The sequence below is a fragment of the Carlito syrichta genome, unplaced genomic scaffold, assembly GCF_000164805.1.
Source record: "Carlito syrichta isolate Samal-C Ts95f unplaced genomic scaffold, Tarsius_syrichta-2.0.1 Scaffold309206, whole genome shotgun sequence".
Taxonomy (NCBI): Eukaryota; Metazoa; Chordata; class Mammalia; order Primates; family Tarsiidae; genus Carlito; species Carlito syrichta.
Genome location: NW_007253302.1, coordinates 304,663 through 320,430, shown reverse-complemented (window position 1 = coordinate 320,430; position 15,768 = coordinate 304,663). Strand labels below are relative to the sequence as shown.

Genomic DNA, 15,768 nt, shown 5'->3' with positions numbered 1-15,768 from the left:
CATCAGTACATATCACAGGTATGACAGAAATTTCTGAGACTAATTATGTTTGTTCATTGAAGTTCCTATAACATTAGTAGGCACTTGAAGTTGCATCTGGTGTACAGGGTTTTTAATCTAGTAAATTTGTCTGAAGTCCAGTCACTAGAATGTAGACACCTTTGTTCATTCATGTCAGATACCAGCATTATTCATTGAAATGGGATTTTACCACTATTGTCTTATTTATTAACCAAAAATTTTAACCTTAAAATTTAAACTTGGATTGTTTTATCTTTCAAATAACCTCTTTTCTCTTTATAATCTGATTTTTAAATTTTTAATACTGCATTTTTTTGCAGCATTGACTAATGCTTTTTTGAATGTTGCTTTCTTTCCTGTGTTTTTTCTAGTTTGGACTATTTTTTCCATTCTGCAGCACTCTGCTTTTCGCCTTTCTTATACTGTCAGTTTCTTAACTCTACTCTCTCTCAAGGTTAGAGCTTTATTTTATGCCTTTTTTTAGCATTATGGTTTTTGGTTTACAAGATACATTTTGAAATTAGAGGATTTTTATTCAGCAAAGTTGATGCAGAGAAAATACCTAAACAGCATGCTTTTGTCACGTGTCACTTGGTCCTTGTGTGTTTTTAGCTGGCCTTCTGTGGGCTCTCTGATCCACTTATAATTACCAAAGTGGAATTTTTGTGTAATGTACAAAATAAGATGAGAGCAAATATTTTGAAAGAAAAGAACATGCTATACTTTTCTTAGTATACCTCTTATATACTACATATAATATTAGCTGAATTTTTTTCATGCTTCCTGGTTGCATGCCATTTTAGAATCATCTGGGATATCGCCTTTCTGATTTGAGGTTAAACTAATTTTTACACTCTGTCTTCTTAGTTGATGATATTTTTAATGGCAAAAGACTGTCAAATATAACTCACTTTTTTTGAGTTAGAGTGACAGAAGAGGTCTGGAAGTCATGAGTTTCTTGGAATACGTGTACCTCTGTTAGCAAATTTCTCAGTGGCATTTAAGGGACGAAAGTGAGACCAATTAGCTGGGTGTGGTAGCACACGCCTGTAGTTCCAGCTACTTGGAAGGCTGAGGTGGAAGGATTGCCGGAGCCCAGCAGGTCGAGGCAGCAGTGGCCGGGAGCATGCCTCTGCACTCCAGTCTGGATGACAGAGTGAAACTCCAACTCAAAAAAAAAAAAAAGAAAAAAAAGAAAGTGAGATCAAGTGCTAATTTTTCATTGGTTCTCCTGTCTAGCTGTCTGGCCATGCTTAGTTCATTGGTCAAATTTAGACAGAGTGAAAATACTAGTGAATAACTGTCACCCTCAGAAATCCACTTTAAAATTTCCAGTTTACCTTAGCATTGATAAGGGTTTGTGTATCAGTGGAGCACAGTAAAAGAGTTAAGAAATATGTTTGATACAAATCTGTAATTAACATAAAATTGATATTATTAATTTAATCATAGATGAATTTTGGTATTGATAGTCAAAACAAAACAGCTCAGTAGTAAAAGTGCAATATGACACCTTTAGAAGGAATTTATTTGCCAAATTTTATTGATGTGCTTGCTTGCCAAATTACTTTTAGGGCAGTGGTGGTTTCATTTACCTAAATGATCTGATCTGCAAGTGTCAAGGGGGGCATAGTGTGAAATAGCACTTGAATTTAATCAGAAGACTTTTGATCAAACTACTGATTAGCTGGATTCAACTTTGAGCAAGCCGTTTACTGTTTTCTCAGCTCTAAAATGGGGTTAATAATATCTGCCCTACCTATAACCCACTTTTCAGTTTACTTTTGAAAATTAGCTAGTGGATATGAAAGTGCTAAGTGAATTGTAAATGAGTATATAAATATGAGGGGATGGGATGTTGTGAGCTTTTAGGCTTCTTCTTTTGTTTGAGTTGGTGACATAAACGTTAACTTTGCAACAACCTAAGTGTTAACACTAAGTTTTATGTTCTACTAATGAAGTAATCAATATATCCTAGTGTTTACATGCTCAGGCCTCAATTTTAACATTTCCAAATGATGATGGTACAGTTGTTTGTATGTAGCATTGGGTGTAGGTCAGGTGTTTGAAGGAGAGAGTACTTTTATTTTTGCCCTCGCTTCAGCCAGCTATATAAGGCATCATTGATGGTTCAAAAAGAACACTAAGCCGAGGCAGAAGCAACTCACTGGGAAACAACATCTATTAAGGGTATATTCTGTTGAAGAGTGAATTATAGCAGTAGTTTATGTTCATAAAATACCATAAAGTTTATGGAGTGACTTTATATAACATTTTATTAAGTATGTAAGGTGGGCAAGGCAGAGATTATTTCCCTATTTTACAGGTGAAGACCATGCAGCTAGTAAAATAGCAAGGCTCAGAATAAACCCAGCTAGATTTTTTTCTTACTATAAAGACCATTCAGAGACCAATTTTAGAACCTCGATTTTTGAAATTTTGAAAACCATATGTAAAGGATGTCATACATGAAGACAGTTTCATATTTAGTGATAATAATATCTACTATGGAACATGCCTAGGCAGTTGGTTTTACTTTAAGTAGAATAGACACCAAAAGTATGAAAGTATGTAACAAAAGTAAATATTTGTCGAATTGAATAAAATCAACCAGTGTTTTAATTCTGAGACTAACAAAAATTTGTGTACTTATTTTGTACCAGATGAACTAATAATTCACTATCCATTTCCTCAAGAAATGTACATTTCAATGGAGGAATTCTTTTTTTTTTTTTAAGGAATTCGTTTATAAACCTGACATCTGTTTTACTGCAAAGTTCTGAACAGTCTAGGATCAAGTGACAAAGACATTGGGATTGGTGGTGGGGGTGGGGTACATATTATAGAACAATAGCTTTTAGAGAATTGAAGAGAAATATCTTCATATATAACTAAGTATATAATTATATATAATTGCTCTTTATATAGTTTTCTTAATTAAAAGTGTTAGTAATACAGTAAACTTTGCAATACCTTGTATCTGTAGAGCTTTTAAAAATTGTAATGCTTTGTCATATGTTACATAATTTTATAATAATAATGTATAATTGTGACATTTTTGTTTTTAGAACATCATAGGATCAAGTCCTGTTGCAGATTTCTCTGCTATTAAGGAGCTAGATACCCTTAACAATGAAATAGTTGACCTAAAGAGGTATGTAAAATAAAATCACAACCTACTCATACACATGTACAAAGTATATATATGTATATGTCTGTAACCACATATGCTTTTCTGTTTCTTATGTATATTTTGGTAAATGCGCCCTTATTTGGTTAAGTACCATAGTTTGCTTGGCTGAAATTGGTGTATTTTATTTCATCAAGCATAAGACAACCTTTAATTGCAGAATGCACTGTTTTCTTATATACCACTGAAAAATCATTGCCAAATAAACAATGACAGGCTATTAACTCTGGGGAACTGTTTAATTTCACATAGTTAAAAATGTGAAAAAAAAATATATTTTAGAATGAATGAAAAATAGTTTTTCTTCAACCTTGGATGTTTGAATAATGTTAAATGTGGACATTGTGACAAGAGCTTTCATTATTGTTGTTTTTGATCCTCACAGAAACTTTTTAAGTTGAGATAGGTGGTGGCTTAGAGAGATTCTTTTGCTCAAAATCATATAAACTTCTCAACTATAGAGCCAATACTGGATTCCAGGGTTACTTGATTCTAAGTTGAATCTTTTTTCTTATGCATAGGTACTGTGTAGAACAGACTCGAATACAGTTAGAGTTGAATCTGAGTGCAGCAGGTATTATTGATATTTCCTTAATTCCCTTGTTCCTTGGAAACTTTATGATAATATTCATTATAAAAATGACTCTCTAAAATTCCTTTTTAAAAGGTGAGACCATTTTTTCATTTCCAGGGCACTGAATTTAAAGATCACTTTGTATTTACACCAACCCCCCTTTTTTTTTTTTGAGTTGGAGTCTCACTCTGTCACCCAGGCTGGAGTGCAGTGGCATGCCCACGGCCACCCCAGCATCGACGTGCTGGGCTCCAGTGATCCTTCTGCCTCAGCCTTCCAAATAGCCGGAACTACAGGCATGAACTACCATGGGCCTGTCTAATTGACTGATTGATTGTAGAGATGAGGTCTTGCCAAGTTGCCCATTCTGGTCTTGAACCCATGGGCTCAGGCAATCCACTTGCCTCCCAGCCAAAGTGCTGGGATTACAGTCTGAGCCACTGAGACTGCCCCCCCTTTTTTAATAACTTTCACAACACTTTGGAAGCAGATAATGACTTGATTTTATTGATGGTTTTGAGAAATAAGGGGATTAAATGACTTATCTGGCAAAAACTTGGCAATTATCTTACCTTATCAACTACATTGAGATTGCTATAGGTAAGCTTAGTCGTTAGAATTTTTTCAGTTGCAAGAAAGAACTCAACCCAAATTAACTTAAGTAGGAGTGATTTTATTGACTTGTGAAACTAAAACCTTTTAGAGGCAGGGATGACTTAAAGACATTCCTTGATATTGAGGCTCGAGTGATATAATCCGTTTTCTTGCTTTCCATTTCTTGTTTCCATTTCCACTGGGTGGATTCTCTTCTCAGATAGACTTTCCTGGTAAGTTTGTAAGAGTACTATAGCATATCTAGCCACATGTATTTATAATTTCAAGTTTGGTGGAGAGTGCCTCTCTGCAGTTCTTGATAAAGTCCTGAGATGCAATCTGATTGGATTGGCTTATAATAATAAATGCTCACCTCTTACTTTCTGTTCAAAATTGGTCTTTTCCTATAAAACTTCTAATACTGGAATATGGGTGGGGGGAACCTTCATGGAGATTATATAGTCCAATTTTTCTTTACATGTAGTGAAAAAAAAAATCAAATCCAAAGTCCTGCATCAAGTCAGAGTCAGTGCTGGCATCAAAACCAGGTTGTGTAAGTTTCTGTTAAACAATTCTGCCCTGTATTAGGATAAAAAAATGTTCACGTTGGTTCAAGAGAGGAGAAGTACACACTTGGTTACTGAGTCTAGTCTATAATGGTGCTTAGATTTGTCATTTTTGCATGGTCCATAAACATTTTTGCTTGCCTTATATATGTAATATACATTTTATAATAGCTAGATTTGAAAATACTTGTCTTCCATGCCTTAAAGGCTATGCAAATGGACACGTACCCCAGATATTCTAGGACTTGCTTGACTTGACTTCAGCAGTATGTATCTAATGTATATAATGTTTCTGTAATGAGTTTTAATAGGAATTAGAGCATTATAAATACAATGCTCTTGCTGTTGCAAACATTTGTAATAATTGTTACATTTTGGTTAACTAAGCCTTCAATAACTTTTAGTAACTATAATGTTGCTTTGAACTATTGTCAGTCTTGTGTAGTGAATAACAGCTAACAACATAAAAAGGATATATCTAACAGTTTGTGGCTGGTTGTCTTATTACTACAAATAATACGTTTCAAAACAAGACCTCATCTCTACAATAAATCAAAAAATCAGCCGGGCGTGGTAGCGCATGCCTGTAATTCCGGCTACTTGGAAGACTGAGGTGGAAGGATCACTGGAGCCCAGCAGGTCGAGGCTGCGGTGGCTGGGAGTGGCCACTGCACTCCAGTCTGGACGACAGAGTGAGACTCCAACTCAAAAAAAAAAAAAAAAAACCTTTCAGTTTTTAGGTTGCAGTCACATTTTATAAATATGTGATAAATTTATACATGATTTGACATTTGTGAAAATATTTTCCCTGGGCTTTTATTTCAAGTGAGATCTACAGTGTAGACAAACTTCCATCATCTGTCAACTCTACTGATGTCATAATGAGACTCATCTACCCATGCTAAAATTATGGTTATTAAAATTCACTATTGTATTAGGTCACTGTCACCAAATCTTCAAAGTATTACATTACAAAAACCTTGGCTTTCATTATTGTGAATAACAGTTTTTTTTCTGTGCAGTTACTATTCTTTAGTATTAAATCTTTCTTTTATTAGCATATCAGGGCTGGGTGCAGTGGTTCACACTTGTAATCCCAGCCCTTTGGGAGGTGGATGCAAGAGGATTGCCTGAGCCCAGGAATTTGAGCCTGGGCAACTTGGCGAGATCTCATCTCTATAATAAATTTTTAAAAATTAACTGGATGTGGTGGTATGTGCCTGTAGTTCCAGCTACTGAGAAGGCCAAGGCAGAAGAATCACCTGAGCCCAGTACGTTGAGGCTGCGGTGACCATGAGCGTGCCACTGCACTCCAGCCTGGGTGACAATAAGACTCCAACTGAAAAACAGCAACAACAAAAATTCATCCCGTTGCCCAGACTGGAGTGCAGCGACTTGATCATGGCTCACTGCAGCCTTGGTCTCCTGGGCTCAGGCAATACTTCTGCCTCAGCCTCCTGAGTAACTGGGACTAAAGGCATGTGGCATCATGCCCAGCTAATTTTTAGTTTTTTTTGTAGAGGATTCACTATATTGCCTAGACTGGTTCCTGGACTCAAGCAATCCTCTCACCTCAGCCTCCCAAAGTGTTACGATTACAGGCATGAGCCACTTTGCCCGGTGGACGGAAGAAATTAAAACAGATATTGTTTGTGACTTTTACTGCATCGTTATCTGGCAAAAGTTAGCCTCTTGTTCTTTTTTGGTTTTGAGATGAAGATATTTAGTTTTAGTCCACAGACCAAATCTGTAAATAAGTAGCATACATAACGTGGAATTGTAATAGTTGTGTAATGAATATAGTGCTTTACAATACTTTTTCCCCCTCTATGATGGCTGTAATACATGTTCATTGTAAAAATTTGGGAAATACAGAAATGTATAACAAAAAAAGAATATATTGTTTAGAATAATATATCCTTTGAACATAATAAGCCAGTGGAAATATTGAAAGCTATATATAAACTCCAGTTGGGTAAAGAATGTTCTTTGTAATTGGTCAGAAAATGAGATGTTGTTGTCATTGTTTTCATCTTTAGTTCACCACATTGTTTCTAACAGAAAATATAAGATGTTGAGAGCTTGAGGCAGGATACTTTTTGGAATTAAAAGTGTTTTTAATATGATTTTTTTCAACATTTGCTATTAATTTAGTGATTTAATTATGCTAACCAGGTTAAATTAATATGATTTTTATTTGTTTTTTAAGTGGAATCTCACTCTGTCACCTAGGCTGGAGTGCAGTGGCACTGTTATGGCTCACTCCAGCCTTGACCTCTGAGGCTCAGTTGATTCCTTCACCTCAGCCTCCCAAGGCTGGGGCTACAGACATGTGCCACCACACCTGGCTAATTTTTTTGATTTTTTTTTTTTTTTTCTGTAGAGATGTGGTCTCACTATGTTGCCCAGGCTGGTCTCAAACACCAGGCTCAAGCAATCTTCCCGCTTTGACCTCTCAAAGTGCTTTGATTATAGATGTGAGCCACTGTACCCAGCCTAGTATGATATTTTTAACTTAAAGAAGGGAAAACAATACAGGTAGTTGTAATATAATACTCACCAAATACCAGCATCTCTCACTTGAACTAAAGATTGATGTTTTTCATTGCCTACTAATGTTTTTGTCTGAATATCCAGTTGGTCATAACTTCCTAGTCTTCCACTGACCTCTGTCCTATATTTCTCTTTCTCAATGACATCACCATTCATCTAGTCACTCAAACTTGATACCTGAGCTTTTTCTTCCTCTCAGCTTTGCTCTTGTATCTTTTGAAATGTCTCTTGAATTCATTCTTGCCTCCCATCTACTTTGCCTGATCAACTGCTTATCCTTCAACACTTACCTTAGGCATCATTTTCTCTGGGAGGGAAAGCCTTCTCTGACTTTACCTCCCAACTTCCCTACTTTTTTCAAATCTCAAGAGCCTGTCTTACATAGTCTTTATATGTGCAACTGTCATAGCACTTATCATACTTTATCATAATTGTCTGTTTTTTAAATCTCTAACCAGTGTATGTGCTTCCTAAGCATAAGAGCTTCTTGCTTGTTCACTATTGTATCCCTACTATTTAACTTATGCTAGATGAGAAAACAGTTTATTCAATATTGTTGAAATCTGTCTTCTCTGTCCTGTGATTCTTAGTTTTAGCCTCTATTTTTTGTCTGGATCATGGCTGTAACCTCATTGGTTCCCTGCTTTGAGCCTTTCCTTCCTTCCTTTGGACCATCCAACTTCCAACTGATATATAAAATACAACTGAGATCCCTCCACGACTCCCTGTCTCCAGCTGGATCCAGTTTACTTTTCTGAGCATGGCTTATGGGCTCTTCCTTCATGGTGTTCTGTGGGCATCCTGATCATTATTCTTTCTTAACCGCCGTCCACAGGACAGTAGAATCGTCCTCCCCATCCTGTAAAGCTTACCGAGAGCAGAATGTGTTTGGCTCTTTGTACTCTCAGTGCTCAGCAGAGTGCTCTACCCTACCATTTCAGCTTCATCTTTTTTTTTCAGCCTGGTAGGTGGGCTTATTGCCTCTCACTTCAGCATTCCACGTTTACTCTTCTATGATTCTTCTATGACTCTGATCTTACTGTTCACCTTTGCCTGGAGCACATCTTTTACCTTGTAAAGTTTCACCCTTGCTTCAGGGCTCATCTTAAATATCATCTCTTTTGTCAAGTCTTCCCTGAAATCTTCAGATTTCTGTTACTTTTTTTCTACGTTCAGAGACTTCATTCCATTATTATATTATTTGCTACAGTTTATTGTAGTAATTTATGTTTCTTTTTTGGTAAATTTTGAACAGCAGTGTAACCTTTTGGCATCAGGGCCTGGTTTTGTGGCAGATAATTTTTCCACAGATGGGATGGTGGAGATCAGCAGGCATTAGATTCTCATGAAGAGTGCACAACCTAGATCCCTCACATGCACTTCTGTGAGCTTGCACTTCTATGAGAATCTAATGCCGCCAGCCAATCTGACAGGAGGTAGAACTCTGCTTGCCTGCAGCTTGCCTTCTACTATGCAGTCTAGTTCGTAACAGGCCATGGATTGGTACCGATCAGCTTGGGGGTTGGGGACCTCTATCCTTAAGGGCAAGAGCTATGTCTTACTCATTTTGGTTGGCCGAGAAATTACCACACACAGTATCTGATACTGTAGACTCAGTATAGGTTAATTGTTTAATTAATGAATCAAAGTGTGTTATGAATACTAGTGTTTTCCCGATGGAGTTCCTGCCAAATGTATAGAAGAATAGAAACCATGTGTTAAATGTTGAAATAAGTTAAAAGATCTTCTGAGTAATAGCTTATTTTGAAGACTATGGAAAAAGATTTTATATATTAAAGGTTTTTAAATTTTCACAACATTGTGGTTAGTGGACTGATTTTTCATATTCTACAGACCTGTTTTTTTTTTCCAGTTTAAAAAATTGGGGGCAGGCTTGGTGGCTCAGCCTGTAATCCCAGCACTTTGGGAGGCCAAGGCAAGTGGATTGCCTGAGCCTGCGGGCTCGAGACCGGCCCGGAAAATTTGGTGATACCTCGTCTCTACAATAAATCAAAAATTAGCTGGGCATGGTAGCGCACACCTGTAGTTCCAGCTACTTGGAAGGCTGAGGCGGAAGGGTCACAGGCACCCAGCAGGTCGACGCTGGGGTAGCTGTGAGTGTGCCACTGCACTCCAGCCTGGGTGACTCAAAAAAAAAATTGTGGTAAACTATACATAACATTAAATTTGTCATCTCTACCATTTTATTTATATTTTTAATATTTATTTATTTATTTTGAGGCAGTGTCTGTCTTGCCCTATTGCCCAGACTGTGGCACAATCTCAGCTCACTGTAACCTCAACCTCCTGAGCTCAAGCAGTCCCCCTGTCTCAGCCTCCCAAGTAGCTAGTACTACAGGTGTGTGCCGCCATGACTGGCTGATTTTTAAATATTTTTTGTAGAGATAGGGTCTCACTGTGTTGCTAAGGCTTCTAGCCTCAAGCAGTCCTCTCACCTTGGCCTCTCAAAGTGCTGGGATTACAGGTGTGAGCCACTATGCCCAGCCATCCACCATTTTTAAGTATATAATTTAGTGGTATTTAACTTATTCACAGTGTTGTGTGACCATCATCACCATCTATCTTCAAAACTTTTTTCATTTTGTAAAACTGAAACTCTGTATCCATTAAACAATAACTCCCTGCTCTCCCCTTTCCCTATCCACTAGCAACTGTCATTCTATTTTTTGTATCTATGGTTTTGACTACTCTAAATATCTCAAAATTGAAATCATACAGTATTTGTCTTTTTGTGACTGGCTTATCCACTTAGCATAATGTCCTCAAGGTTCATCCATGTAGTGGCATATGTCAGAATTTCCTTCTTTTTAAAAGCTGAATAACATTTTATTGTATGTATACACCACATTTTGTTTATCCATTCATCTGTTGTTGGACATTTGGGTTGCTGCCACGTTTTAGCTATTGTGAATAATGCTGCTGTGAGCTAGATATACAGATACCTTTTCAAGATCCTACTTTCAACTATTTGGGCTATATACCTAAAAGTAGAATTGCTGAATCATAATGGTAATTGCAGACCTGTCTGTGTCAGGGATTTCCTTTGAGAATCTGATGAAGGCTGTTAGATCTTGTCCCCAGAAAAAAAGAACATGTGTATCTGTGTATCCTATTTTACATTATCTCAGGAGTTCCCAGACCCTTAAAAACTATTTGTGGATGCATCTTTGAGAACAATTGCTCTAAAAGCAAAATGCCTCAGATAGGGAAGTTCTTGGCAGTGGAAAAGGCGAAGCATGCTAAGAGATTGCTTCAGTCACTTGAATAGTGTGGTGGTAGTGAATTATGCTGAGGTAGGAGTTAATATTTTGTCATCTGCTAGCTTCTACTTCCTTCTTGTCTCTGTTCTTTTAACAAGAACATCAGGAAGTAGAAGCCACATCCTGTCAGTCCTGTTTTGTTGTCTTGGTCTTGGGCCAGTAAAAGGATAGATAATTGCAATAATAGTTATTGGGCATTATACTGTACCTTCTTTATGTAAATTCTCTTGTTGAATTCTTGTAACACCCCTGAAGGGTAAGTGATTTTATCCCAGTTTTTCAGATGAGGAAATGAATAAGCCTTCATTTCCAGGAAACTTTCCCTGATTCTTGCCTCTGCTCAGAGAGCTCTCCCAGTAAACTCCAAACTGTGTGATAGCATAGACTAACTCTTATTTTTAATGAAGCAATATAGTATAGTATCTCAGAGCATGGGCTTTTTAACCAGATTGCCAGATTGCTTGACATGACTTAGACACATTTAATTAACTCTCTGTGCCTCAGTTTCTTCATCTGTAAAATGGAAATATGAATCATAACACGTACAATACTTAATACAGTTCTTAGAACTTGATAAACTCTCAATACATGTTAGTAATTATCATCATTATCATTAATCATCATTATCATCCCCCAATACCCAACTCAGCACTTAGAGCACAAGCTTTACTGAATAGCTGCTCACTAAATAATGGTTGGAGTAGCTGAATGAGCTTTCTTTCTGTAGTTGAAGAGAAACTGGAACTATGTAGCCAGGTAGCCAGATTCTGTGTTCCTAAATATTTAGACCTTAACCTCAGTCATGTTCAAGAACTAATTTAATAAAAATGTTTAATCTTGGCATATGGTTTGAATTTTTTTAATTATTTTTAAAATTTTGGTTTAGATCAATTTAAGTACCACTAGAAACCATTTTGTCTGTAGAACTAATAGCTTATGTTATTAAATCTGGTGCTCTTTTGCTTATGTGATCTGACTGGATGTGTTTGTTTCTCTGAAAACTTGTGGCACTGATACTTAGAGACACTGATACTATTGTGACTACCTCAAGAATGGCATTATTGGTTAAATAACTGAAGCTCTAAGTTATAGAATGCATTTGCTTGGTAGTAAGGAGGCAGCCTAATTCATTTTCACATCAAGTACATAGATCATCATTCAAACCTCTGTTTAGAGGTTTAGATTCCTCTCATTTGAAAAGCTCCTTGCTAAAGCCTGAACCTGTGCTATCCAATATAGTAGCCACCAGCCATATGTGGTGACTGAGCACTTGAAATATGGCTAGTCCAAATTATGATGTGCTATTAGTATAAAACATACTGGTTTGCAAAGTCTTAGAATGGAAAAAGAATGTAAACTATCTCATTAATTTTTAAATATTTATTTCATGTTGACTGTTAATATTTTGAACATATTGGGTTTAATATATTAAAATACATTTTACTTATTAAAATGAGAGGCACTTACCTCTCAAAAGAGTAATGATTGTTAAGATGTTTTATAGTCTGTCTTTGGATAGAAGACGTATCAGTTAAGAACAGATGCTACACTTAGCCAAAAGGCCAAGAAGTGATGTATAATCTGTCTTTGGAAAGCAAAAACACCCACCAAGAAATTTCAGCTCCTGGAGGATTTAAGAGTCAGAGTCTTTACTGACATTCTGGAGTCGTACATTATTCTGGATGCCTTATTACAACTTTCAAAAAGCCAGTGAATGTTGTGCTTTTATACTAGTAAATAATACAATGGTAATAATAGTAGTTGAAATTTATTTAGTACTTTTTGGATGCTAGGCATTGTTCTGGGGTTTTCTAGAGGTACTGTAAGTTAGTCTTGCCTATCAACTTTAATGTCTCTATTTTATAATTGAGAAAACTAAGGCTTAGTTTTACATTCTTTCAGTTTTTATTGCATTTTATCTTGTTGGATAATTAGAGCAAATTAATTTTATTTTGGGTTTCAAAATAAATGTATTTCTCCTTTGAAAAATACCATCTAATTTTGGGTCCTGTCACTAAGGGGGTAATGTTTTGGTTATGGAAGTGACACCCCAAAGTTTATGTTTTTTTCTGATTTCAGCTAGGCTCTCTTTTTAGTGATTTTTGCCCATGAACATAATCTGACTTATTTTTTTTTTACTTTATTTTGAATCGGAGTCTTACTCTGTCACCTAGGCTGGAGTGCAGTAGCACACTCACGGCTACCTTACCTCAGCCTTCCAAGAAACTGGAACTACAGGTGCCCACCAACACACCCGGCTAATTTGTTTTTAATTGTAGAGACGAGGTCTTGCCAAGTTGCCCAGGCTGTTCTCAAACCCCTGGTCTCAGGCATTCTTCTCGCCTCTGCCTCCCAAAGTACTGGGATTTCAGACGTGAGCCACTGCATCCTACCCTCTGACTTATTTAGGAAAAAAAAATTTCATTAAAACAGGCAGCTTCTCAAAACTGAATTTAATTATTCCCATAGTACTATATGCACATACATGTTTGCAGCATTTATCTTAATTTTTCTTCTTTTTTTTTTTTTTTTTGTCAGCGTCTTTCACTCTGTTGCTCAGGCTGGAGTGCAGTGGCATGATCATGAAGATCATGATTATCATGACTCACAGCAGCCTCAACCTCATGGGCTCAGGCAATCTTTCCACTTCAGCATCCCAAGTGGCTGGGACGGCAGGTGTGCACTACCATGCCTGGCTAATTTTTTGCTTTATTTGTGGAGATAAAGTTTCAATATGTTGCCCAGAATTAATTAATTAATTAATTTAACTCCCTCCCTCCCTTCCTTTTTGAAGAAACACAGTCTCACTCTGTCTCCCAGTTTAGAGGTCAGTGGTGCGGTCATATTTCTCTGCATCCTTGAATTCCTGTGCTGAAGTGGTCTTCTTACCTCAGCCTTTCAAGTAGCTGGGACTACAGACATGTGCCACCACGCCCAGCTAACTTTTTTACTTTCTACTTTTTTTTTTTTTTTTTTTGGTATCTCTATGTTGCACTGGCTGGCCTCGAACTCCTGGGCTCTGGCCTCTCAAAGTGCTGAGATTATAGGCATGAGTTACCATGCCCAACCCCATCTTAAATTTTAACTAAGGCCTGTCTGTTTTCCCCAACAAACTATAAATAGGGACCCAACTTTGATTTCATTTGGTATGTAGTAAATGTTCAATAAATATTTGTTCAAAGAATGAAATAATACATAGTCATAAAGAAATTATATGATTATGGTAACTTTTAGAGTAATTAAAACCTATGGTAAAAATCAGTGTCTTTGCTCTCAAACTTTAACTTAAGTTTTTATGAACTCACTATGAATTCTTAGAATGAAAGGCCATCTAACTTTCAGATTACTTTGATTTAAAAGCCAGGACATTCTCATCACCTTTCTATAGTTATTGCTGTAATTTAATTCAGGGCTTCTGACAGTTACCAAGATAAACAGTCAGGGTGTTCTTTTGTCTTTCTAGCACTTGTCATCAGCTTTCTGAGCAATCAGAGTTCCTGCTTCCTCTCTTTCTCTACAAGCCAGACAAGAAGGAAGATTTGTGTTGCTAAATAATGCCGTTCAGAGTTCAAAAAAGCATGGCTCAGAAACCTATGTCTTTACCTAGTATGAAAGTTTTTTAATAATCTTTTTTCTGATCTGTCAACTTTACCACATATGAACCCTCTATCCCAGATAAGTTGGTATATCTAGAATTTTCTTATCTCTCTGCTTTTTTTCTTTTTCATTAATTTTTTTATTATGGTAAAATATAGATAACATTAATGTACCACTTTAACAGTGTATAATTCAGTGGCATTAAGTAGGTTCACATTATTGTGCAGCCATTAATTAATCTCCAGAATTTGTTTATCATCCCAAGCTGAACAATCTAATTGGGATTGCTCATATACAAAGCCTTGCTCCTATACAACTCTATCCTCCCTCTTTATATTATTGATGTCACAGATTGTATCTTTATTCATTGTGTATCCACTAACATAAATTTATAATTTTTTAATGCTTTGTCTTTTAAATTTTATAGAATGTATAAAGTGGAGTTATAAACCAAAATTACAGTAGTACTGGTTTTTATATTTGGTATGTATTTACCTTTGCTGGTGATCTTTTTATCTTCATATGGCTTTGAGTTACTGTCTGGTATCCTTTCATTTCAACCTAAAGGACATCCTTTAACATTTCTTGTAGGGCAGGTCTAGTAGTAATAAAATTCCTCAGTTTTGTTTATCTGGGAATATTTTAATTTCTCCCTCATTTTTGAAGAACAGTTTTCTGAGTATAGAATTCTTAGATATTTCTTTTTAGCACTTTAAATATATCATCTTACTGCCTTCTGGCTTTCACTGAGAAATCCCACTGAGAAATCCACTGATAATCTTATTAAGGACCACTTGTATGTGAAGGTTGACAAATCACTTCTCTCTGCTGCTCTAAAGATTCTTTGTCTTGGCCAGCCATGGTAGCTCATGCCTGTAATCCCTGTACTTTGAGAGGCTGACACAGGAGGATCACTTGAGCCCAGGAATTTGAGACCAGCCTAGGAAACATAGCGAGACCTCATCTCTACAAAATAAAGTAGCCAGGCATGGTGGTACATGCCTGTGGTCCTAACTACTTGGGAGGCTGAAATGAAAGGATCATTTGAGCTCAGAAGGTCGAGGCTGTGGTGAGCCATGATCTTGCCACTGCACTCTAGCTTGGGTGACAGAGTGAGACCCCCCCCACAACTCAAAAATAAATAAATAAAAAATATTCTTTGTCTTTTTGTAGTTTGATTATAATGTGCCTCAGTGTCGATCTTTTTTGGTTGTCCTATTTGGAGTTCATTGAGTTTACATTTGTAGATTCAGGTCTCTTATCAAATTTGGAAAGCCTGCTTTTTAGTCTGCTTCTTAGTGCTGTTTTGCTAACATCTGTGCTTTCTTATACAAGCTTTCCCTTCTTGTTGAAATGCCATTTTCTTTTTTTTTTTTTTTGAGTTGGAGTCTC

At 36.6% G+C, this 15,768-nt stretch overlaps 1 protein-coding gene across 8 annotated transcripts in view; it reads left to right on the top strand.

The window, feature by feature from the left end:
- The window catches only part of EPS15 (epidermal growth factor receptor pathway substrate 15), a 164,409-nt gene that overhangs the window by 68,691 nt on the left and 79,950 nt on the right, over positions 1–15,768 (top strand). For all 8 annotated transcript variants that reach the window (XM_008066985.1, XM_008066983.1, XM_008066981.1 and 5 more), the window contains one exon: positions 3,090–3,175. In XM_008066985.1, coding sequence (XP_008065176.1) covers positions 3,090–3,175 — 86 coding nt within the window. The remainder of the gene's footprint in view (positions 1–3,089; positions 3,176–15,768) is intronic.